This window comes from Vulpes lagopus, chromosome 3 (genome assembly GCF_018345385.1).
Source record: "Vulpes lagopus strain Blue_001 chromosome 3, ASM1834538v1, whole genome shotgun sequence".
NCBI lineage: Eukaryota > Metazoa > Chordata > Mammalia > Carnivora > Canidae > Vulpes > Vulpes lagopus.
Genome location: NC_054826.1, coordinates 116,957,112 through 116,983,388, shown reverse-complemented (window position 1 = coordinate 116,983,388; position 26,277 = coordinate 116,957,112). Strand labels below are relative to the sequence as shown.

Here is a 26,277-nt window from a genome sequence, read left to right as displayed (position 1 = left end):
GGTGGATGCTCCCTTCTATTTGATAACAGAAAATATGTATTTGTGTGTGTGTGTGTGTGTGTGTGTATATACACAAGAAAAAGCTGGATACACACACACACACACACACATATATATACACACACATACATAAAATATTTTCTGGAAGGATACGCAAGAAACCCATAATGGTTGCTTCTAGAGACAGGGTTAGAGACTGAGATGCAAAGATGGCATGTCACTTTTACCTTTATTTAAAAGAAAGGTCTTAAGAATAAAACATACCTCTGTTACTGAGAAAATCAGTTGCTAATATTAGGCTAAAAACAGAATACAGGGCAGCCCGCTGGCTCAGTGGTTTAGTGCTGCCTTCAGCCTAGGGCCTGATCCTGGGGACCCCGGATCAAGTCCCAGGATCGAGTCCCACATCGGGCTCCCTGCATGGGGCCTGCTTCTCCCTTTGCCTGTGTCTCTGCCTCTCTCTGTGTGTGTCTCTCATGAATAAATAAATAAAATCTTAAAAAAAAGAATACAGAACAGTATATTTTATACTTTTTGGGGAAACGAAATCGATTCACTTCATCTGGAAGATATTTGGAAGAATACACAAGATGTTAGCAAGGGCAATTTTGCCTGTGGGATGGGATAGGGGACTGCAGATTCAGGGAGGGAGATTACTTCTTCACCATATGCATGCCATTTTATATAGTTTGAAACATTTTTGACACATAAAATGTATGACCTTTTAAAAAAGTAAATTAATACAAAGAGAGAAACATGGATGAAATGTTGGTTGGGTGCATGAGTGGGTAGATGTATGGATGGTTGATGCATAGGTTGGTAGATGTTGGGTGGGTGGCTGCATGCATGCATGGTTGGATTTGTAGAGAGTGGGTAGATGGATAGACAGGTAGATGGATGGATGGGTGGCTAGGTACATGCATGTTAAGGAGAGGGTAGATGGATGAGTTGGTACATGGGTGGATGGGTAGATGGATGCATGTATGCATGGACACATGGCTAGGGATGGGTGATGAGTTGGTTGTGTGGGTGGGTAGATGGATGAATGGATGCATGGGTAGGGAGTGGGTAGATGGATAGATGGGTAGATAAATGAGTTGGTACATGGATGGATGGATGCACAGATGCATGGGAAGAGGGTGGGTGGATTAATGGATAGATGGATGGGTGAGTTGGTGCATGGGTGGGTAGATGGATGGGAGTTGGTGCCTGGATAGATAGATGCATGGATGTATGGGTAAGGAGTGAGTAGATGGATAGATGAGTTGGTGCATTGGTGGGTGGATGGATGGATGGGTGAGTGGGTGGGTAGATAAGTATCTTGTGGATACACGTATGGATGTCCGAGTAGGTAAGATAACTTTGGCTGTAGTAGGGACGACTGAGTGGGGCCAGGAGGACTGGAAGCAGGGAGTGGTTAGAATGGTTAGAGAATTATTGAAGTAGTCCAGACAAGGAATAATTGGGGCAAGGATTAGGTTATGGAAATGTCTCATACATGAACCAGCTTCTGCTATACAGAACCGCATATATTATTGCCCAGCATTGTTTTCACAAGAAAGGCAAATTCTTTTGGAATGAGCTTTTTCTGGCAACTGCTCAGAAACGGTTCTGTGTATAATAACCAACTAACAGTTTAATTCTCTTTTCCACCATCACCTCAAGAATTACAAGTGATGTGAAATCAGTCCAAATAATCAGTCTTTGATCTAAACCACTCTTATACTCATTTACAAGGCTGTCTTCCAAATGCCAAGTCCATGGAGGCGTGACCTTTATCCTTTTTTAGGATTTCTTTGTGTCTAGAAGTTTCCTAGCTAATCCCTTTGTGTGCGTTGACCTTTTAAAGTTTATTTATCAATGATTTTCTTGTTCTTGGTTCTGGAGAAATAACTGTTCGTATCCTAGAATAATTATACCTCTGAAGAACCAGTTTAGGTACCTACTTAATAACCAGAGCCCCACTTGCGCTCTTTCTTAATGTCAAATCCTTTCTTTTTTTAACCATCTTAATAACCATTTTGAAGTGTGCATTTCAGGAGCGTTAACTATGCTCAGTGTTGTTGTTCATAATGAGGTGTCTTTTCTGAGAAGCTTGGAGCATGAATTTTGATGAAATGTGTGTTTTAAGTGAAATGATCTTTTTGTTCCCATTACCTTCTTTCACGTCCTCCTATGTGGCTTGCAGGCTTGTTATAGAGCCCTAAGTTTCCGGGTTCCTTGGAGTTCCTTGCTGGTCCTACTTACCTGATTGTGGGGAGTCTGTAGGGATCAGAGCTACCTGGAGCTTTCTGGAGTGTGCTTCGTCTGGTGGTGGGGAGAAAATGCTAGGAGGGAAGTAGGCTGCATGGGGCCTGGGTCCGCGAGGCAGCTGGAACACCCGGACCTCATCCTAAGAAGGGCTGCTCCCCAGCTCTCCTGCTGATGGTAGTGAAGCAGGAATTTGGGCCCGGTGCTGCCAGATTTTTCTCATTTTCTAAGTGGAGCCAGACCTAAATGTTTACATGAAATTTTCTGATTTTAAATGTTGGCATCTAACCTAAGACTCTTTAAAGAGCATGCTAAAACAACAGCAGTAACAACAAACCGTGGGCCAAATTGGCCTGGGGGCCACCGGTGTCAGATCTCTGATGTTACCTGACCTACTCATGGTAGAAATAGGAAGTGAAAACCCCAAGGTAGGGTAATAACTTTTCCCAAAGTTGTGTAACCGTCAGTGGTCAAATCAGGACTTGAATTAAATTCTCCATTTACAGAAGTCCTAACTGACAGATGACGTTTATTCTTGGGCCCATATACTTGATCCATTTATTGTGTGTCTGCTTATCTATTTGGCTCCTTCCTCCCTCCCTCCCTCTCTCCTACCTTCCCTCCCTCCCACAGAGAGAGGCAGAGACACAGGCAGAGGGAGAAGCAGGCTCCCTGTGGGGAGCCCAGTGTGGGACTCGATTCCAGGACCCTTGGTTCACCCCCTGGAGCTGAAGGCAGATGCTCAACCACTGAGCCACCCAGGTGCCCCTGTTTGGCACATTTCTAATGAAACACGTGTGGGTTCCTAAAAAAAGAAAACCAATTAAACTTGTTTCCTAGACTAGATAACTTAGTGGTTCAGTGCAGGGACTTCAGAACCAAATTGGCTGGGTTTGAATTGGGCTCCAGATCTTGCCTACTGTGCGGTACTGACACATATCACCAAACCTGTCCGTGCCCTGGCTCGCCCTTCTGAAAAAAGAATGACAGAGTCCTCAAAGAATTAAGGGAGATAACCACATACAAAGCATTTAGAATAGAACCTAGCACTTAGATTACAACTTGGGTGTCATCCATGATGCTGATGCTGCTAATGGTGGTGGTGGCAGCGATGATGATGATGATGGTGGTGGTGGCGCTGCCGATGGTGGCTGTGGTCATGATGATGGTGATGTTGGTGGCACCGATGGTGGTGATGGGGATCAAGAAGAAGACTTTCTGAAGTCCTCAGTTGTCCTCAGGTAAGGTAGGGTGATTCATAATGACTCAAGGACTCTTCAGTTGACAGGGGAATACCCTTCTGGGTTTCTTCAGTGATAGGCTCTAGCTTCTTCATGATGGCGGGACTTGCCGCAGGTCCCAGGCCTTGCGGTTCTGTGAGGCAAGACCTGCCTTTATGCCTTATTTTTTGTCTCATGGTCTTTCTGGCTCCTGATCTTTCCAGGTGGCACATTGTGCCCAAGAGGGCCTCAGGGTAGGGTCTCATGTGTTTTCTTGCGCTCCATCGTGTTGAGTTTTGACCTTTGGGCCCCCCTCTCCCACGGCCCGTGGATCCTGATCTTATGTTTTCGTCCGCAGGAGCGGGACGTCTCGTGGAACACCAGCAACCCCGACTTCACCAAGTGCTTTCAGAACACGGTCCTCGTGTGGGTGCCTTGTTGTTACCTCTGGCTCTGCTTCCCCTTCTACTTCCTCTATCTCTCGCGCCATGACCGAGGCTACATTCAGATGACATATCTCAACAAAACCAAAACTGTAAGTCCCTTGGGGTTTCATCGAGGTGGCAGGTGGGGTGGGGTGTGCTTGGGTTGGGGAGTGGTGGTTGGTGAAGACAGACACGTTTCTTCTGCTTAAGTGGGTTCCTTCTTCTAGAAGGTGGTGTGCAAAGTCTGAGTCTTTGGATTCAGACCTGGGTGCACAGGTGGGCTCTGCTTCTTACCAGCTGTGTGACCTTGAGCACAGTTTTTGACCTGCCTGAGCCCCTGCTCCCCCATCAGTACGGTGAGCATGATAAGCTCTCCCTTACGAGATGATCAGGAGACAATTAGGAGGTCTTCATACCTGACCCGGGGATTTCTTTATCTGCCTTCCCCTCCCCTCCCCTCCCCTCCCCTCCCCTCCCCTCCCAATAGTCTTTACCTTGAAGTAATTTCATGCTGCAGAAAGGTGGCAGGAAGGATCCCAGGAACTCCCCCCACCCCACCCCACCCTGCTGACCCTGGATCCCCGTTACAGTCAACAGGTTTTAACATGTTGCCACACTTGTTTTATGATTTGCTCTTTGTCTCTCCAGTTACACAGGTCATTTATTTTTTTCTGAGTCATTTGAGAATCGATAGCATCCATGCTGTCTTTACTTGTTGATTCTTATGGTGTGTCTTTTCTCAAAACAGGGCATTCTCTTATGTAACGACAGTATAGTTACTAAATTCAGGCAATTTAACATGAACACAATACTTTAAAAAAAAATCTTCTGTCTGAGTTCCGCTTTTGTCACTTGTCCTACACAGCCCTGTCTAGCACCACACTCCCAGCCCCATCCAAGAATCAGTCTTGGGGTACCTGGGCGGCTCAGCGGTTGAGCGTCTGCCTGCAGCTCAGATCGTGATCCTGAGGTCCTGGGATCGAGTCCTGCTGGGGCTCCCTGCAGGGAGCCTGCTTCTCCCTCTGCCTGTCTCTCTCTCCGTCTCTCTCTGTGTCTCATGAATAAATAAATAAAATCTTAAAAAAAAAAGGATTTTATTCATTCATTCATCCATTCATTCATTCATGAGCATGAGCGGGAGGGAGAGAGAGAATCTGAAGCAGACTTCACCCCTGAGTGCAGAACCTGATGTGGGGCTCGATCTCACCACTTCGAGATCATGACCTGAGCCGAAACCAAGAGTCAGATGCTTGACCAACTCAGCCGCCCAGGTGCCCCTCATGCAGTACTTTTAGTCATGGTGTCTCTTTGGTTTTCTTTAATCTGGAAGGACACCCCGCCTTCCTTTGTTGCTTTGTGACAATGATGTATTGGAAGAGCGTGGCCCAGTTGTGGTAGAGGGAGTTCCTCGGCGGGGGCCTGTGTGATGTTTCCTCAGGATGCTGGTAATGCATGTCCAGCTGGAAAGCCATGGAAGAGGTGTTGTGTCCCTCTGGGGTCTTATACCTAGGATCGTGTGGTGTTCATCCACCCGGGATTGATGGGGTTCGTTTGGATCTGTGGTCGGAGTGTTGCCTGTTTGTCTCCATTACAGGGCTGTCTCAGGGAAGACATGTCAAGAGCAGGTACTGGTCACGTTCTTTATTCCATTTCCTCTTCTTGACTTAGCAAGTGTCTCACTTCATTTTAAAAGCCACATTTCTGAACACTTAATTTTCCTAAAAGTGAGAGAACTTGAGTGGTTTTACTGAAGCTGCCCCTTTGCCTACAGTACCCTCATCCAAACGTGTCTCGTTCATACCACACAAAACGCTATCGATTTCCCCCTCCTACGTGGATCTAATGTCTTCCTCTCAGACCTTTGGGGGCACTTTGTGCTTTTTTGGGGGGAGCAACATCTCCCTTTAAAATATAAAACAGATTTTACAAAGAAATGAACAACGCCTTGCTCAAAAACCCTCTAGTAGAATAAAATCCTCAGTGTGGCCCAGCCTGATCTGGTGCCCAGGCTCCCCTGCAGCCATCTGCCACACTCACTGCTCGTTCCACAGCAGCCATAAACCTGCCACACGCAGTTCCTACCTCAGGGCCTTTGCACTTGCTGTTCCCTGTAACTGAATTGTTATTTCCCTCAAATATCCACATTTGGCTCTTTACCTATATGTCTCCTGATTGCAAGGGCCCTCCCTGACTACCCTGTGTTGCAGGTTTCATTTTTCCTCATGTCAGTTCTCACTCTCTGGCATCATAGCCTACATTTTGCAGGTTGGTTTTGGCCCATTTTTTCCCCACTAGAAGCTCCGTGATGAAGGCAGGGACTTTTGTCTGTTTTGTTCAGTGTTGTATCCTTGGCACTTTGAAAAACGTGTGGCCCATAGCAGGCACCCCGTGAATGTTGGTGAATGAGTGCTTAGAGCGTGAGGTGCCTTATGCAGGCGTTCAGGGTGGCAGATGGAGGTGAGCTGTAGACTGAGCTCTTGAATTTTCCCGTGATGGGAAGAACAACGACCAGACGAATGGTGATGCCCTGGGTGCAGAGGGCATCGTACTCTGGTTACAGGCTAGCGTGTGATGGCGCGGAGGCTGGCTCGCCCTACCTAGGACTTGCCCGTGCTCAGAGGATGTGTGCTGTATCTGAGGACCACAGTGATAGTTTCAGGGTTGGCTGGTCCCTCCAAGGCTGAGCTTTTTGCAGGGGTGCTGGGCAAAGTTCCAGGCCGCCTGTTGTAAGACATGTATGTCCTTCTTCTCTTCCAGGCCTTGGGATTTGTGCTATGGATCGTCTGCTGGGCAGACCTCTTCTACTCTTTCTGGGAAAGAAGTTGGGGCAAAATCCTGGCCCCGGTGTTTCTGGTCAGCCCAACCCTCTTGGGCATCACTATGGTAAGTAGGAGCTAGCTGTCCACCAGGTACCACCGAGGCCAAAACCATCGGCCAGCGTCTAGAAATGAGAAGATCTCACAAGAAAAACCCAAAAATTGGGTTTCTCCTGAACGATTCAGAGATGGCAACAGCAGCCTCATCGTCTCCTGGGACAACAATCAGCCGGACCTGAGAGATGACTGCAGCCTTTCAAGGGGAGCCTGTGCCGCGCACTTTGCCACAGTCCCCACCACACCTTGTTACCCTCCTTGCCACTGAGGCTGAATGGCGGGTGCCATCTCCTGTCGTGTCTGCTGTGTTCCGTTCTCGTGCTGGCTAGCTCAGTCATTGACACCAGTTGTCTGTGACCTAATGGCCACTTGAGTTTTTAGCTTCTGGCTTACGAGGTGGGATGCCAAGCTGAATGGGAAACCACCCTGCCCCACGGGGGCCCATTATTGTGTGGGACACTCACCCAGGGCAACTGCTTTATTACAGCTGCCAGGTTTTAAGTACTTAATGTGTGCCTGGTGCTGTTGTTGGGGGTTTACATGTCTTGAAATGAGAGATTAGAATTCATCTATTCTCAGAGCAGCCTTGTCCCCATTTGGCAGGGGAGGACACTAAGACTCAGGGGCATTAAATGTCCTCAGGGTCACGCAGCAAATACCTAGCTGAGTGAGGGGGTGGTCACTGCGGAGGCTGTGGTTTGGCACCCACATGCCACGTTGTTGTACTCTGAATGAAGGGCCGTTCCTGCATATGCATGCCATACCTTGGTCCTCGGAGAAGCCTGGAAGGTTCTCAGCAAGCATAGCCCTCGAGTGTTTGAGAGTGAGCAGGGAAGCAGGTTCGGGGCAGGATGTTGTAAGTGGGGAGAACAGTGAGTCCAAGGAGGGGTTAGAGGCTGGGGGTGAAGGATTCAGAGATGGCAACAGCAGCCTCATCGTCATCGTGCCCCATCGGAGTAAGGGCAGACTCCTCAGAAGTCTGGCTCATGACTGGCTTTGGGGATGCACCTCTGGAGGCCATGTCTGCTTGTTTGGGGAATGGCCATGGCCATTTCTCCTTCTTTCGGGAAAAAGCCATCTTACCACGTATTTTCTCTCCCTGATCATTAAATCATGTGCGAAATGGCCTACTAGTCCCAGGTATCAGGAATGAAATAAAATCGCAGGCTCCCCTGTCCACCTATTGTAAACAAAAACAAAAACACTCTGAGCTGGCTGAGAGGTGGCCTAGGAGATCTTCAGTGTCTCCCTTGCCCTGTAGGCTCCGTGACAGAGGAAAGGATCCGCCCTGCTGTTCCTGTGACAGTGACATTCTGTCTACACCCCTGGGGGCAGGAGGAGATGGCACTACGAATATGGGGTGAAAGCAGTCAGCAGATAGATTTTTATCCTTACTGTGTGGCAGGGATTGGAAACAAGACAGACACAGTTCCTGTCCTTGTGGAGCATATGTGCAGTTGTGCAAACACTCAATGAACAACTTCCCCCAAAAGGGCACAGTTTGTTCTTGTGCAGTGTGCTGTAAGGGTGAAGTTTGGTGGACGTGTTTGGCTTGGGGGCTAAGGAGCCAGGAGTGGTAGAGCCCGAGCTGAAACAATGAGCAGGAAGTTAAAAAGTTGAGGAGGCTGAGGACTGTCTAGTTGGAGAGAATAGACTAGGGTGTGCAACAGTCCTGGGCGTCAGAGGGAGAAATGGGGGAGTTGACCTGTGTGGCTGAGGGAGAGGGAGTAAGGAGAGGAGGGCAGCAGGGACGGCAAGAAGGGCAGAGGGCTGACTCCATAGGACCTTGAGTTTCAGGGGAAGTGGTTTTTGTTGTTGTTGTTGTTTGGTTCTGCATTCCCAAACTTTGGTTCTCCAACTTTCTTGTGCCATGGGCCCCTTTCTCCTTTGCCAGTCAGGTCTGAGGATAACGTTCCTAATATAAATACACAGGATCAGGGAGGGACGCCGGGGTGGCTCAGCGGTGGAGCATCTACCTTTGGCTTAGGTAGGGATCCCGGAGTCCTGGGATCAAGTCCTGCATCGGGCTCCCTGCAGGGAGCCTGCTTCTCCCTCTGCCTCTCTCTCTGTCTCTCATGAATAAATAAAATAAGTCTTAAAAAAATAAAAAAAAAAATGTAGGATCACAAAGGAAACCAGTCCTACACACACGTATATATGTGAAGATTTTGTGATCGTGTTTATGTTTTTACTTGAGGTTTAATTTAAATATACTAAAATTCACTTTTTTTTTTTTTACATTTTTTATTTATTTATTCATGAGACACACACACACACAGAGGCAGAGACATAGGCAGAGGGAGAAACAGGCTCCCTGCGGGGAGCTCGATGTGGGACTTGATCCCATGGCCCTGGGATCACAACCTGAGTCAAAGGCAGATGCTCAACCACTGAGCCACCCAGGTGCCCCTAAAATTCACTTTTTAAAGAAAAATACAAGTTCATGAGTTTTGATAAACCTACAGTGTCATGCAACTACCAGCTCCACAGTTGAGGCCTGGAACAGCCCCATTGCCCCAAAACGTTCCCTATCACCTGGCCTTTTCCAGAATGTCATGTGAATGGCACTGTGCTGTCCGTGGCCATTTGAGGCTGACTTCTCAGACCTGCAGGCCAGCTGTGTTGTGTGTGTCCAGAGATGTTTGTTTGTTTTTTAGTTGCTCTGGGTGTATTCAGTGGCCTGGTTTCAGCACACATTGTTTATCCATTGTTCAGTTGCAGGGCACTTGGTTTGGGAAACCAAGCGTGCTTAAAAACAGCAAAAGATTAAAAAACAAAGTAAAAAATATACGTGCCTTCCACATCAGGATCTCCCAGCGGCTGGGATCCCTCCTTCATTTCCAAGCAGCGATGGCTGTACGTGAGCGCAGGAGACCTCGTCCCCCATGTATTTTCAGATACAGTTTCTAACGGCGACAGAGTCCCAGGGACTGCTAATGCTCTGCGGTGTATTGCCCTCACTTCTGACTGGTGGTGCTGATGAGAGAAAGCAAAGCTGTGATTGTTTTCCCATCCAAGTTCATGGACCTCTGGGTTCTGGCCACAGCCTGGTCCTTGGACCCCAGGTTAAACCCCCCAGTCCTCAAGGGAGACTTTTTTGTTTTTTTTGTTTGTTTGTTTGTTTGTTTTTTGTGGGAAAGGAGCCAATTTATGAAATTAAATAAAGTCCATGGAGGGAGTCAAGAACACAGGCCGGGCACCTCTACCCCGGCTAGGCCCAGCACATCTGGAGCTCAGCACACCGTGCATCCCCTGCTTTTTCTCCCCTCCCGGGAGGGGGCTTAAATAGGCCAGGCCCCAGCCTGGCCAAGGTCCTGGAGCCTACGGAGGGCAGAAGTCAGAGAAGTAGGGGTACTGCAGGGCCTCTTCTGCCGAGATGCGCTGGACGGGGTTACACTTCAGGAGGTTCTGCAGCAGGTCCCGTCCCGTGGCATTGAGCTTGGGTACGACATTCACCAGGGATGTTGTGGCCAGGTACATTTAGGAGCAGGGGTGTGGCTTGCCTGGCTCTGTGTGTGTTCAAAAGCCAACTGTGGCCTCTGAATGGGGAAATGGATTGGATTATTGGGGCAGGTGGGGAAGTGGGGAGACCAGTGGGGGGCCCATGGGGTCACCCAGAGCAAGGGGAGGGGGCAGGTCCAGGATGAGCAGTGGATGAACAGAGCATTGGCCTTGGTGGCAGAGCCGGTGTGGGTTGCTGATATATTAAATGTGGGGAGTGAGGGAGATGAGGGCACCCCCCAGGAGGATGAATGACCGGTGGCTGTGCTTCTGGGGAGTAAGGGCAGACTCCTCAGAAGTCTGGCTCATGACTGGCTTTGGGGATGCACCTCTGGAGGCCATGTCTGCTTGTTTGGGGAATGGCCATGGCCATTTCTCCTTCTTTCGGGAAAAAGCCATCTTACCACGTATTTTCTCTCCCTGATCATTAAATCATGTGCGAAATGGCCTACTAGTCCCAGGTATCAGGAATGAAATAAAATCGCAGGCTCCCCTGTCCACCATCATGCTGATGAAGTTCCCACAGACGAGTTGTATAAATGTAGGCAGGTGATGTAACTTCCTTCATTTCCTTATGTTTCCCAGAGGAGAATAATTAGTCTCTGTCAGGGCTGGGATGACCTGTAACTGAAGGGTCGGCCCACGGCTCGTTTTTGTAAATAAAGTTTTATTGGCACGCAGCCATGCCCATTCATTCAGGAAAATGTGTGCCTCCCCCTATTGTAAACTGAACTTCCTCCCCGACCTCGCCATCCTATCCCAGATCTGTACGCGGCCTCCGTAAATTCCCACCACTTTCACGTTAGGTGCTGTTGTCCTTTCTCTTTTTGCAGACAAGGCAGCGGAGGCTCAGAGGAGTTCAGTGACTCTCCCAGGGTCACCAGCAAGGCAAGAGCAGAGCTGGTAGTGGAGCCACGTGTCCTCCCCAGACTGTGTTTTTTGTACCACTGAGCTGAGGGAAGCCCTGCTCCAGGCCTAATACGTGCCAGGACTGTGGGGGTTTGGGGCCTGGACTTCTGACAACTCCTGTCGTGTGCTTCTCTCTTGCAGCTGCTTGCTACCTTTTTAATTCAGCTCGAGAGAAGGAAGGGAGTCCAGTCCTCGGGGATCATGCTCACTTTCTGGCTTATAGCCCTACTGTGTGCCCTTGCCATCTTGAGATCCAAAATCATGACTGCCTTAAAAGAGGTAAGTGGTGGCCTTTTCCCACATCTTCCTGCAGCGGCCCTTGGGAGGGATGCTTGCTCCTTCCAGCTTAGGCGGAAAGCATGTGTTCCCACGGGAACCAGGGGATGGGTACTACATGGACCCAGTTTCTTCCACAGGGATTTCCCTAGCTCTTCCAGCCTTTGTTCCAGAACTTTCTTTCCTTGGGGCCCCACTTGTGTAGCTTCAGGGGCCCATGTGGGTTCTCCAGGGGTCAGAGCCACAGGCAAATAAATGCACACCACCCTCTGAGCATCTGTCAGCAGTTAAAGAGCAGGGCAAGTCAGCTCTGGATATTGGGCCTCTGGGGGCCCAGTACCTGCCCTCCTATTACCTCAGTGCCATCAGCCACCACTCTGGCCAAGAAGTGGTTCACGTTGGCTGCCTATGCTGCTCCCAGGAAATGGGAAGAGTGTGCTTTTTCAGAGGCTAACTTGCCGTCCCCTGCCATCTTCAAGCTAGTCAGTAACTGCACATTGATCGATCACCTCTAGTGTTTGGTGTCGATGGTCTTTAGTACTGAGGGCAGCTGACATGCATTGTCGTGTTTCCAAGGTACCAGGCAGGGACTAAGTTTTTTTTTTTAATGAATAATCTTATCCACTACTCACAATTGCCCTGACAGGGTTGTGAGCCTCAGCACTAACATTTTGGGGTGAGACGTCTTTGTTGTAAGGGGTTGTCCTGACCTTTGTAGGATGTTTGGAGGGCATCCCTGGCCTCCCCACACTGGGTGCCAGTAGCAGTGCCCACATTACGGTAAACAGAAGTGGCTCTAGATACTACCAGATGTTCCCTCAGAGGCAAAATTCCCTCGATTGAGAACCGCTGGTCCCTTTATAGACGCCAAAACCGAAGTGAAGGAAGGTTGAATGAATTGGCAAAATCCCGCCACCAGTACGAGCAGAGCCACACCTGAGCCTCCCTTCAGCACGTCGGACGCCCTCACCAGGGCATTGGGAACCACACTGTCATGTAACCACCTCCCTTCTGTTAGGGCAGGTGGCTCAGGGCAGGGAGCTTGTTCCTGGGTCTGCACCCTGCTCCCCTGGCCTCTCCAGAAAATGATCTTCTCTTCCTCCTTCCATGGCTCCTGTTTAGGATGCTGAAATCGATGTGTTTCGCGATGTCACTTTCTACATTTACTTTTCCCTCGTGCTGATTCAGCTCGTGTTGTCCTGCTTCTCAGACCGACCGCCCCTGTTCTCTGAAACCATCCACGACCTCGTAAGTGTGATCAGAGATTGTGTGTGTGTGTGTGTGTGTGTGTGTGTGTGTGTGTGAAAAATACTGCACCATGCCAGGTAACATTGATTAGACGTCTGTTCTGTGCCAATGTTGTCCATTTGGCATCTCATTCCATCTTCCCCAAAAGCCCAGAGAGAGGTAATATCATTGTGCTCACTCTGCAAATGGAACACAGAGGCCTACATGTGGCTAGGGGGGCTTAAGAAGGGACTCTGATGCATAGTTGTAAAGTGCTGTGTCTTACAGCCCTGTAGGGTTTCTCATTTGGTTGCCATAGTGATTTTAGAAAATGTGAGTGAATGTTTAAAAGTTAGGAAGTTTCCCATAAATTCTAACTGTGGAGGTTTTCTAGAAAAACGAGAAGTTCTGGCAGTATTAGGACCACTGTCCCACACGGCAGGCAGCAGTTGACCTCAGCTGTGGTATGTGGCCCTACGTTACCGCAATCCCCATCACTCTCTTTGGCATTATATAGTCTTGGTTCCTTCTTTTACAGTCTGGACCTGGCCCCTGAGGGATTTCCATTTGAGACCCTTGGTCTATTCTATCAGTTTGGGGGACACAGAAATCCTGTATGTACCAGCAGATGAGTGGGTGGATGGAGATACGGCCAGTCTTCCTGCTGCTGAAATGAAAGGGAACATAGTCGTTTACTGCAGCTGCCTCTGTTCCTCTGCCCTGTTTCCCTGTCTTCCTTCCCCTTCTTCTCTCCCTCCTTCCCTCCCTCCTTCCATCCACAGCATGTGCCAGGCCCCAATCTGGGCACAAGGGTGTGGCATTAAATAAAGCTGAGTTTTTGCCTGCCTGAGGCCTAAGTTGTCATGGGAGCAGGGAGGGACAGACAGTAACCCAGGAGCCAAATATTATCAGTCAGGTGGCAGTAAATCCTGGAGAAAAGAAAGCATGGAAAGGAAATGGACATGTTGGTTGAGGGTCATGAGCAGTTTCAACATGATAGGAGCCAGGAAATTAGTTGAGCAAATACCCAGAAGAAGAATGGTCCATGTAGAAGGGTGGCAAGTGCAAAGGCCCTGGGGCGGGAGCTGCCATGAAATGTCGAGGGAGCAGCAGGAAAGGCCAGTGTGGCTGGAACAGTGAAAGGCCAGAGACGGCTAAGACATGGCATCTCAGAAGTAGGGACAATTGCTTGTAGTTGTGTGGTCCATTGAATTTTATTCTGAGAGGGAGGGGAGAGCCTTTGGAGCATTTATTTGATGCTTTGTTCGTGGTTAGTCAGCTGTTAACTGGTGAAATTGCAGCAAGAGCAGTTTTCAGCTGCTGTGGTTCTATTGGGTTTGGCCTGGCCCTCAGCAAGAGGCTGAGGCTATAGTTATGGGTGGTGAAGGTATCTGTGGGGTCGGCTTGGGGAAGGTTGATGCTTGCAATATGTTTGGTAGAAACCCATGTCCTGGAGTGTGTTTGGAAAGGCCCCGTTCTTGGACTTCCCTGCTCAAAGTGGAACGGTGTCGGAGAAATTTGCAAAGTGTGTGTGTGTATGTGCGTGTGCATGCATGTATATGTTTCTGCCCATAGGCGTGTGTGCATGTTTACGTGTGCTTGTGCACATATTTATGTTCATGTGTTCGCATGAAAATGTGTCTGTGAGCATGCATGTGTGTGTTAGGGTATTCTTGTACATGTGTGTGTTTTCATGTGTGTATAAAATTCACAAGGGCAGTGACCATGCCCAGGGCACCCCTTGGATCCCAGCTCATGCCTGACACAAAGGAGGGGCTCAGGTGTCTATGGCTGTTGGGTCTCCTGTTCATCAGTGTTTGTGTACGTGGGTGTGGGTGTTTGGCAGGGGTGTGTCCCCATCAGGAAACATTTATTGCATGTCGGGCTCTGCTGTGGAGCTGGAAAGAACAATGAACAAGTCTTAACCCGTCCGGGGGGCTGCAGACCCGGGGTGGCTCTGAGGGTAAACTGAGCCTGGGAGAAGCTGGCAGTGCGACCTGGAGCTCACGTGGCTCTGCAGGCTCCCTGTAGGACCTGAAAAGCAGCCGTCCACAGGGGCCTGTCTCAGATGCTTTGTGGGGGGAGGGAAGTTCTGATTTCTGGTTCCCTTTGGGGATTTGGATTAAATTCCTCTTCTTTCCTGGTTGCCTGTACATCGGGGTGGCTCATAGAGCTGGCTTCTTCCTCCTGTTGTGTTTTCTGTGTCCCCAGCAGCCTGGGCCTGGAGCCTTCTCTGCCTCCCACGGGGGCTGCAGGGGCCTCGGACACCCTGACTCTTGTCCCCAGCCATTCTTTTTTAATTAGGAATCTAAGCTTAGCGAAGATGATTGGACTGTTAGACCCTAACTTACACCTTAAATCTGATGGTGGAGGCAACGTGGTGTCATGGAAGAGGAGCCTCATGTTGGAGTTGGGTAGACTGTGGGCTCCCTCTGTCCCTTTATTTTTTATTTTTAAATATTGTATTTATTCATGAGAGACACAGAGAGAGGCAGAGACACAGGCAGAGGGAGAAGCAGGCTCCTTTCAGGGAGTCCGACATGGGACTCGATCCCAGGACCCCGGGATCACTCCCTGGGCCAAAGGCAGATGCTCAACCACTGAGCCACCCAGGCGCCCCTCCCTCTGTCCCTGTAGCAGACATTTATAAAGCATCTGTTGTATCCTGTGCCTCAGTGGTTCTGAGGACAAGTGAAATTGATGTGGTTCGTGCCTTACATACTCTGCAACAAACCACCCTGAATTTGGTCCCATAAAACAATAAGAGTTTATTATTCTGCTTCACGGTCCTGGGTGTTGCCTGGCTCAACTGGGCACTCCCCCCTTGGGGTCTCTCCAACAGGAGCTGTCCTCACTCATGTGTCTGCTGCTAAGTGCTCGCCCCTGGCCCGAGCCTCACCGGGGCTTGACAGTCCACTTCAGGGCGGCCAGGATGGCCTCACAGTGTGGCAGTTCGTGTCTGAGAATGAATGTGAGAGACAGTGTGAGGTAGAAGCTATGTCACCTCTTATGACCCAGTCCCAGATATCTGCAGCCACACTCTTGGAGGCAGGTCCCAAAAGTTGGCCTGGGTTCAAGGGGGTGGGCATACAGCCTCCACCTCTAGATGAAGGAGTGGTCAGGTCTCATCCTAAGAAGAGCTTGTAGTGTGGCAGATGATGTCTGGCCGTCTTTGGACAGTGCAGTCCCCGGGGGACCTTCAGGAAGCTTGTGGCCTCATGGGGGACAGCCATCGAATGGGCGAGCAGACAAAATGAAACTGGAGCGTAACTACAGTTGAGATGAAGCCTGGGAAGGCTGAGTAGTAGGGTCTGTGACTTAGATTTGTGGCCTCAGACAAGTCCTTCCCCCTTCCAGGACCTCAGTGCCCCCTTCTTGAAAACGCATGGAGGCTCCATTTGATGCTTGCCACGCCGCCTTCCCGCTGGGATACAGGGCCTGTGATCAGGAGAGGAGGACACCGTCAGGTGCCTTCCACTGCCTGCCTCCCTGTCATCCCCAGGGCTTGCATCACACCGGAGCCCAAGAGATGCAGAGAGCCTGGCCCAAGCTGCTCTACTGATGTCAGAGCCACGGTCACATGTTGCTTGTCCTCAGAGGAAGCGGTCAGCTATGCCCTCGGGTGGCCAGGGTCAGGCGGGGTCTGGGGGGGAACTGGCAGCGCCGGGCCCTCCTCTGCTGAGTCACCGAAGCCAGCATCCTCCCCAGCTGGCCCTGTGCCCTTTGCATGACTCAGCCATCTGTTCTGGCCCCGGCTTCTGGTGAGGCTGCTCCCCTCTGTCCCCCCAGGCCCTGGGCTGCCTGGAATCTGGGAGCGGCTGACCAAGCTTCCCACGCTCTCGGGGGGTTCTTTCTGGCCCCAGCCTGTGATGCTTCATCTGGCCAGAGCAAGGCTCCTGTTGAAGATGATGGGGTGGGAGGGAGAAGGGTGTTTCCATTTGCACATCAAGGGCAAACGTGGTCATGGGAGTGGACCCCCCACTTCTCAAAGTGGGGGTTTTCAGAGCAGCAGCAGCAGTGGCATTCCCCTGGTGCTGTTAGAAAATCAGAGTCTTGGGCCAGCTGCGCTCTGCTAGGTCAGAGTCTCATTTTAACAAGATCTACGGGTTCATGGTTGAAAAGCATTGGTTTAGCACATTTAGGAAAATTGCTCAGCTCATTTGGCATAAGAGGTATTTTTAGCCCTGTCTGTAAATACGGAATATATTTCCTTCCCCCCAGTATTTTGCCATGAACATGTCCAACCCACAGAAAAGTTGGAAGAATTACACAGTGAGAACCCGGTCTGATTTTACAGTTAACACTTTGCTAACCTTGCTTTCTTACATACCTGGCCAGCCAGACAACAGGCTAAATTTTGGGGGGATCTGAAACTTACTTTGAAATACTCAGTATCCTTCACCTAAACACTTCACCGTGCAAACCATTAACTAGAGTTCTGTATCCATTGACAGTTCTTTCTTTTTTTTTCTTAAAGCAAAAATATACATAGTGAAATTCCTGAATCTTAAATTACTGTCTGATGAGTTCTGACAAGTGTATAACCCAAGTCCCCATCAAGATGCAGAACATTACCAGGAGCCCAGAAAGTTCTCTCCTGCCCCTCATGGTCCGTCTCTACCCCACACACCCCAGAGGCAGCCATGGAGCTTGGACTGCTTATGAAAGCCTCATAAACCCATTTTTTTGAAAGGATTTTCTTCTTCATGCTGTGGGTCATTAGGGAGTCGGTATTGTGGGGGGCAGGGGGTGGTGCTCAACCAGACTCTGAGTACCGAAATGAACAAACTTGACCATCCAGGAGAGGGTGGTGGGCAAATAAACTAACTACGAGGGACAGCGGGCTCTGAGGTGCCTCAGGAGAGGTTCCTAACTCAGCCTGGGTTCCAGGGCCAGCATCCAGGGGAAGAGATGCCTGTGTCCAAGAAACGAGAGGTGTTGGTCAGGCCAAAGCCCAGGAAGGTGCTCCCAGCAGGGGAAGGAGCATGTGCAAAGACCCAACCATATAAAGGAACTTGTTGGTGTTTGGGAGCTGCTTGGTCAGTTTGGCCAGTTTGGAGGGGCCAGGGAACCAAGTGCGCAAAATCAAGGGTAGAATTGTGTGTCACTGAAAGGACTTGGGGTTTTTGACCTGATGGAAGATTCTCAGCATGGGGAGTGACATGTGCAGGTTGTAGGTGTTTTGGAGGATCCCTCTGGCTGAAAGGAGGAGGGTGCATGGGACACAGAGAGGCTGGTGGCCCTTATAGTCGTTACAGCCCCGCAGGTGGGTCGGGAGGGAGGCTGAGCTGGACAGTGACCCTCTGTGTTGTTTTTAACGTGGTCCTTTTTGAAGCATCATAGTGAGGCAGGACTTTGAGGCTCTCCTCGTACAGATGTGAGTACCGAGGGCCAGAGTGTTGGAGTGCCTTGCTTGAGTTCACAAGACTGGACCAAAAGCCCTTCTCCTGGGTTAGCACACCTGAGTGTGCATCCCCTGGGAGGCCTGGTTAAACTCTGAATGCTGAGCACCCTCCCCAACCCCCCTGCCCTGAGTCTGAGTCCCTCGGCCGTGGTGGGACGTAAGCATTTGCATTTTTAGCAGATCCCCAGGCACCATGGATGCCGGTGATGGGGGCCATGTCGGAGCACCCCTGCTCTAAGCTGTACTGCTGTGGCAGGCACCCCTTCCTGCTGGGCACGAAGGCAGTGGGAGAATGGGAGTGACTGACAGGAAACAGAATCAAAACCAGGACAGCTGTGTGGGGACCCAGAGAATTTGTAGCGAAAAGGCTAGAGTGTTGAGAGACCCAGATGAGGTCCCCAAACTGCCTGGTGTGAGCTAATGAATGACCAGTTCTCAAAGAACCAGTGCCTGGGGCTGTTGCACTAAATTGGTTTAAGCCACTTGGTTTCTGGCCAGACAGGCCAGTGCCAGGTAGAGATGCCAAAGCATGCAGCCTCCTCTGTACATCGCATAGACCAGGATTTTTTCTCCCTCTGCCTTCATCTGGGGCTTGTCTGAATTACTTTCCTTTCTGAATGAATGAGGGACCCACTAATAAGTCTCCTCCCTCCTGGGATAGGAATCACTCTGCTCCAGCCTCAGTGGCCAGGAAGCCCCAAGCTGGAAGCTCTGCTGTTGGTGAATTATGGGAGAACATTCTGCTTGGTTTTGGTCGAGTGGAACGCCATCTGGATTCTCATCCCTCACCCGTTCCCTTTCTTTTTCTTGTTCTTGAAGGATCAGTTCTTGACTGCTTGGGAATTCAAGTTGTCAATGATCATATCAGGCCTTCGATGTCAGATAGGGACTTCCAGAAACCAGCTTCCAGACTTACAGATTTCCTTCTGTGGGCTGGCGATGCGGACCTTCTGTCGGCGTGATGTGGCTTCTCATAATTTGAAAATCCCTGTTTGGATCAAAAGAGGGAGGAGGCGAATTAGACAAAGCTCTTGGAGCGTGCAGATACGAAACTGTGAAATGTTCTTGTACATAATGCGTGTGTGGGGAGAATTTTCTCGCAGCAGCTGGGATTTCTACTGGCCAGGGTGGGGATTAACCTTTTCCCCCTGGGCTAGCATTTCTTATGGTTTCAGGGGAACAACTCTATTTGTATACAGTAGGGTGGACAGGGCATGAATTTGCCCTCAATTCTACAATCAAAAGGTTGCTTTGTTCTTGCCCCACGGCAGCTGGAGTTGTCTGATTTTGAGAGAATGCTAGGATTTGGGGACCCTTTGTGTGCATGTGTCTAACACCCCGCTGTTCTCACTGTGTCTCCATGCAAATGGGAAAAAGACCTTGCACCCCATCTGGGTGGATGAATTTGGGCACGGCCCTGCCTCCTTTGGGCTAACGCAGCCCCTTGCAGGCACAGGACTTGAGGGTCTTGTTGAGCTGGGCACCGGCTGCATCTGAGCCCCGACTTGCCCCTCAACTGGGCGTCTGTTTGCAACGTCCGTAACCCACACAGCTGTGCTCTGTGGCTCTAATTTTATACCTTAGTGACCACAATTTCAGGGTGTTATGAGCTCTGATGTAATAAGTGGGGCTTAGCCAGCTTTCTGTGTCAAGAGCCAGACAGTAAGTATTTCAGGCCTTGTAGACCATATAGCTCGGGTTGCAATGACTCCCCTCTGCCGTCGTAGCTCAGGAGCTGACGTAGACAGTATGTAAATGAATAGGCATCCCGTGTGCCAGTCACACTTTGTTGGCAAGCAGCCAGCCTGTGGGCCTTTCTGTGCCAACCCTTACAGAAAGTGTCTGGTATGGTGCTCAGTGTATTGTGGGGCTGCAAGAATTATTATTGTTATTGTTTCTGATATTAGTATTAATACCATGAATACCATTTCCAGCTTTCGCTCTGTGCCAGGTACTATTCTAAGGACTCTTAACATGCTTCATCTCATTCAGTCGCCTCACCAGGTCACTTGGCCAAGGTCCCCGCAGCTGGTAAGTGGCCGGACTAGGTTTCAGAGCTTGCTGTTTGCTGCCTCACACAGAAGCCAGCCCCCGGCCCCCTTCTCTCTCTGGCACCTTCATTTTTCTTCTGTGCTGTGGCTCTCCTGTTGCTATTTATATATTTAATCCTACCGGTTTGCTAATTGTCCACCTCCCCCTCCTTATCCCTGTGGGAAGCACTATCAGGTGAGGACCTCCCCATCTCATGTATAGCTCAGTCCCCAGCCCTTAGCCACCTCCTGGCATCTAAGCAGGCCCTCCCTAAATATTTACTCAGGTAATAAATGAGTCATTGTCAGCTGTGCCCCACCCCCTTCCGCTTCTACTTCCCCGCTGGAACCCCACCTTTTCACACTGGGTTGGAATTGGGCTGCAATTGAGATGCCCTTAAGATTCACCCGATAACCCACCCACCACCAGGTTCCAGAGCAAAGGCCACTGCCTCCCCTGTGCATAATGTTGTCACCCTGGGTTGGAAAAGTTCTAGCTTACAGCACAGTCCCATGGACTCGTTTCACTTGTCCCTCTGTCCAGTCCTGTGAGGGAGGCTGAGCTGACAGACGAAGCGTTCCCATCACCCAGATTCAAAAACCAAGGCTTTGGGGGCAAGGGTGGGGGTGGGGCTTGCCTGAGGTCATTCAGTGAGAAAAGTGGCAACTCTGGGGTTTGAACTCTGGCTCCAGTCTGAACTTATTCTGCTTTAGATTGGCTCAGAATGCCAGTCTATGGGGCAGCAGTATCTGATTTCCTTAATAAAAATTTTGCAAGGCCAGGACCCAAGCCCAGAGACACTGTTGGAAGCTGGTCTGGGATGGAGACTCTGGGCCCCCACCCCCGTTCAATGAGCTCCCCAGGTATGACTCTGACCCAGGCAGGCCTGGGAACCTCCTGACACCTCATGGCCCCAGAGCAGAGCCTGGTGGTTCTGGGCTCAGGATGCGTGTTTACATCACTGGGGAGAGTTTTCCTTTAGCTCTTTGTGATGGAAGCTTCCATATGTGTACAGAAGTAGAGAGCAGTGTATGACAAACTGCCACAGACTCTTTACCCTGCACCGTGCCGTGTAAACATTTCAAAACGTATCGCTGAAAGATAGGAATTTAAACATGTTTAATAACTTTTTATTTTGAAATAATATTTTGACTTACAAAAGGTTGCAGAAATAGTAGAATTCCTTCTGCCCTTCACCTGATGATCCCCACTGAGAATATCTGAAAGATAAGGATATAAACAGGACAACAGTCCCACTGCTCTCTGGCCCGAAAGCATTCATAATAGTTGTTGGGTATTGTCAAGTATTCTGATAATCCATTGCGGTTGCAAAATGGTGCATTGTCCTGAATGTTGTCATTCATTCTTCATTTATTAGCTGGACTTTTTTTTTTTTTTTTTTTTTTTTTAGAGGGAGGTGGGAGAGAGAGAATCCCAAGCAGGCTCCATGGCCAGCACAGAGCCCAATGTGGCCTTTTCATGAATGACACCAAGGGGTTGCCCCCTTTTTTTTTGTTTGTTTTAGTGTCATTTTGAGATTGTGTATTTAAACATAAGTGATGGTCACAGTCTCTTCTGCTTACTGTCCTGATCATGGCTCGTATCATCCCTTTGTAGGCTGTTGGGAGCCACTTCTGGTTGCTTCTGAGGCCTTTTAACTTTACACATCTTTAGCTTCCGTGGTATCGGGTGTGACAAGACATCCTAGGCTTATCTGGTACATTTCCTGCTGAGCCACTTTGCCAAGGAGACCGTGGGAGTTAGAAATAAAAAACTTGATACCCTGGTCCCACCCCAAACCAGCTTAATCAGAATCTCCAGGAGGTGGAGACCAGGTATGGTGTTGTTTTTAGAGCATTCGCAACCTGGATGGAAAACCACCACCCTCTGGTAGAACACGTGTACTTGTTGGGCTCTCCAACGCTAGAACGTGGAGAGGCCTCCTCTTCATAGACCTCATCGCTGCATGGTGACCGGCCCCCCGCCCCTCTCCCGGCCCGCCTTCACTAAAGCATGTATTTCAGAATATAGATCTGAATGTGTCAGCATGGAAAAAAAGGTGGGCTTGGGTGCCATCCCAGAGGCTCCATGCTGACGTACCTTTCCTGGTGTGTGTTTTTGGAGCTCAGCTCTATGCCGCTGGAAAAGAGGTTCTGTGCAAACTTGCTTGGGATGTGTTGAGGACTTCTTATTGCCCTCAGGATGAAGAGCAAAATCCCTTCTGCGGCCTCCTGTGTAGACTGCTCAGCCCCCTCTGAGTTAACCCCTGCAAATGACAAATGACAGCCCCTCCGGATAACCCGGAGTAGGTTATCCTCCCTTCTGCCACAGGACCCTTGCACACATACTCCCACTGCCAAGACCACCTTGCTCCTTCCCTACCCTTGTTATCCTCTACTTGGTTTTCAGACTCCAGCAGGGATTCCTTCTCTGACCTTCATCAGCTATGTGAGCCCCCATCTGTTTCTCGGCTCTCTTGCTGGGAGCTCACTAAGATACCAGTGACCTCAGTGATATACCGACCTAGCTTTAGGGGACAATCCTCGTCGCAGTTGCGGTTGTGTATTTGCTCACTGGCTCGTTTGATGAATGTCTCTTTCTGGAGCCTGTTGGGGGCTGAAAGTCTGTCTCATCTGCTTTTTTTTTTTTTTTTTTTTAAAGATTTATTTATGATAGACATGGAGAGAGAGAGAGAGATACAAGAGGAGGGAGAAGCAGGCTCCATGCTGGGAGCCCCACTCGGGACTTGATCCTGGGACTCCAGGATCGCGCCCTGGGCCAAAGGCAAGCACTAAACTGCTGAGCCACCCAGGGATCCCTGAGTCTCAACTGCTTCTAGTTGGGGGAGCCTAGCAAGGTTATTCCGTCCTCTGCTCTTCTGTTTCTTTAACTCCACAAAGTGAGGACAGATGCTTTTAACTTGGTAGGGTGGTTACGAAGATTTAATGAGGTTGTTTTTGTGAAGCACTTATACAGATCATTCTTGTCAAGCACTGAAACAACAGGGCCAGCTAGTAGAGATGTTAGCAGGTGTCACAATCACTCCAGTACAGCATGAGCTTCCTGAAGACAGCGATTGTGTCTGTTTGTATTTATACACATGGTGCTGGGCACATAAAGCAGGTGCTCAGAAAATACCTGTTGAATGAATGAATGGAACAGGAATAATGGTAATGACCATGCTTATAAGGTTCTGTGAGGATTCAGCATGATGCTAGCACTTTGCAGAGTGCCTGGCGCATGCTTGGTGCTCAGTAATTGTTGAATGAATGCGTCAGCGAATGAATGGGGGAATGTCGGCCCCAGCACCCTCACAGGGTTGCCCTGGGAGTCAAGCTACAGCAGGGCGGGGAGGTGCCTCCCTGCCCCACTTTTGCATAGTAGACCCTCCGGAATGATTTCCTGGGTGAAAGTGGGGAGCTGCCATATGTTTCTTTGGAGGTCGCTGGGGCTCAGGAGAGAAACCCTTCTAGGGTGTGCGTCATTGACATGACAGTGGCTGCTGGTCCTTTGAGAGTAGGACCGCTCCGCTCACTGCTTGCTGCTGGGCACCGGCCTCAATGAGAAGTTTAATCGATCATTTCCCGTGTCCTCCCACCCCCTGTGTTCTCTCCACTAGAATCCCTGCCCGGAGTCCAGTGCCTCTTTCCTTTCCAGAGTCACCTTCTGGTGGATCACAGGGTAAGGCCAGGCCTGCGGTCCCTCCGACACCCTTCACCCGTGTGCCCAGCGTGTCTGCCCAGGGCCCGGGGCTCAGACACCGACTCCGTGCTCACACGTGCAGACTCGAAGTGCATGAGCCACAAACGCTTGCTCCTCTGTGCACGGCTTCACCTGGGGCACTTAAAGCCATGTACTCCAGGCTTTTGGATTGGGGTTTTTGGTTTTTTATTTTTTATTTTTTTAACGTCAGGTATAATTACCATTGTTGGCATTGTTTCAGAGAAATGCAATTGCCATTGGAAAAATAATACCTGTGCCCCATAGGAAATGTGGGTAAAAGAAACATGCCTAGACCCACAACCAAAAACACCCAAGGCAACCGCTCACAACACTGTGTCCTTTTTTCCACACATTGTCAGCATCTTACCTGAGATTCTATGAATCCTTTCTCCCCTGATAAGCACCATTCCTTGTCTTTATAAACTTTTCACAAACATCTTTTTTTTAAATTATTTTTTATTTTATTTTATTTTTCTTTCTTTTTTTTTTTAAATGAAATTTTTTCAAATCATGGCTAAGGAACATCACTAGGACAGTTGGTGTAATTTGAGTGTGGGCTGCAGGTCAGGCCACCCTTGCTCATATTTCTGATTTTCATTAATCTCTCTCTGGCTTCTGTGAGAGCAAGTCCTTAGAGGGCATACGCTTACATTGAGGAGTGGAAGTGTGTAGAGTCTACAGCCTGCTCTCAAGGGGTTCAGAAAAAAAGGTCAATTTGGGTATGTTTATAGGTAGAGACAGAACAGTACAGCAGATGTGACAAATGACAAACAGCAGTGGCTGAGGGAAGGCAGGTAGGAATTCTTTGTGCAGTTCATGGGATTCTTCTATAAGTTTGGTGTTATTTCAAAATAACGAGTTAAGGTGATAGGTTTCCTTTCTATTACGAAAGTGTCCAAACACGTAGGAAGACTAGTCTTAGTCAATCGCAATGAATCCGTCACTCAGATTTGACAATTATTAATGCTTTGCCACTGAGCCTTTCAAAAAAAAATTTTTTTTAAAGGAAATTGGAGCCATTGTAATATTTCTATCCTGAAATATTCCATGTCTTAAAAATGAGGCCATTTTTCCTGGGCGACCTAACAGAATTAGCAGTGATGACTTAATGTGCCCAAATGTCCTGAGCTGCGTGCTGTCCCCGGTGGCGGTGGGCTGCCCTGGCGCAGAGGGTGGGCTGGCGTGGCTGGTGTGGGCAGCGAGGGTCATCGTCCTCTTCCTCTCGACTCTCATCGCCTCCCTCCTGGTGTTTTGGCCTCAGGTTGATGGTGCGAGGCTACCGCCAACCCCTGGAAAGCACTGACCTCTGGTCCCTGAATAAGGAGGACACGTCAGAACAAGTGGTGCCTGTCCTGGTAAAGAACTGGAAGAAGGAGTGTGCCAAATCCAAAAGGTAAGCACGAGCCCCTTGCCCCAGTGGAGAGCCAGGCACTCTCTAGAATGACCTGGCCACCCCGGCCCGGGATGGTGGCAGCGTCACCTCTTACTAGCTTCATGGTCCTGAGCGAACTGCTCTGCTCCTCCGAGCCACGGTTTTGCTCATCTGCAAATCCAGGAAGAGTCTTCCATGTAGCTAAGGCAGTCTGGGTAGAAAAGGAGAGAGGAAGAGGTGCATCGAGCAGCAATTGATGCTGTTTGCTCTGGCCGTTGGGAGGTGTGTGCCTGCGGCGTGCGGCCCTGCCCTGCCGGACACAGCTTCACTTCAGCGGCTTTGCTGGGAGCCTCTGGCCTCCTGAGGCTTCTTACTCCACTCAGTGTTTCTGCTTCAACACACTGAGCCCACCACTTCATTAGTTATTCTGCTTTTGACTATGCTGGTTTTATTTTTTTATTTTTTATTTTTTTATTTTTTTGACTGTGCTGGTTTTAAAACCAAAACAGACTCGAGAACAGAAGGCACAGAGTTCTGTGTGCCCCCTCACCCCCCACACGACTGCACAGCCTCCTTCATTATCAGTGTCCCCCACTGGAACGGGACATTTGTCAGAATTGATGAACCTGTGCTGAGAGGCATTATGATCATCCGCAAGTCCATGGTTGGCATTATGGTTCACACTTGGTGTCCTGAATATTATTTTATTTATATATATATTTTAAAGAGTATTTATTTATTTGAGAGAGCGTGTGCACACGAGCGGGGGGGAGGGGCAGAGGGAGAAGCAGGAGAAGCAGATTCCCTGCTAAGTAGGGACCCCAACGTGGGGCTCGATCCCAGGACCCCAGGATCATGACCTGAGCTGAAGGTAGATGCTTAAGTGACTGAGCCACTCAGGGACCCTGGTATCCTGAGTTTTAGACACTCCTCCCACATAAGCTGTATGCCCTCATGTGGCCCCTCTGTCATGTTATTTTGGGAATCGGACCAGGGCCTCCCCAGCACATACTTGATTTCCTCAAATCTAAGATGTCCTGAATTACATGAAACAACATGATATTAT

General features: G+C 49.5%; 1 protein-coding gene across 1 annotated transcript in view; it reads left to right on the top strand.

Moving 5' to 3' along the window:
* Positions 1–26,277, top strand: part of ABCC1 (ATP binding cassette subfamily C member 1) — a 136,929-nt gene that overhangs the window by 35,149 nt on the left and 75,503 nt on the right. The window contains exons 2-7 of the mRNA XM_041747393.1: positions 3,829–4,005; positions 6,653–6,778; positions 11,320–11,457; positions 12,577–12,702; positions 23,736–23,797; positions 25,101–25,232. Of these exons, the coding sequence (XP_041603327.1) occupies positions 3,829–4,005; positions 6,653–6,778; positions 11,320–11,457; positions 12,577–12,702; positions 23,736–23,797; positions 25,101–25,232 (761 nt within the window). The remainder of the gene's footprint in view (positions 1–3,828; positions 4,006–6,652; positions 6,779–11,319; positions 11,458–12,576; positions 12,703–23,735; positions 23,798–25,100; positions 25,233–26,277) is intronic.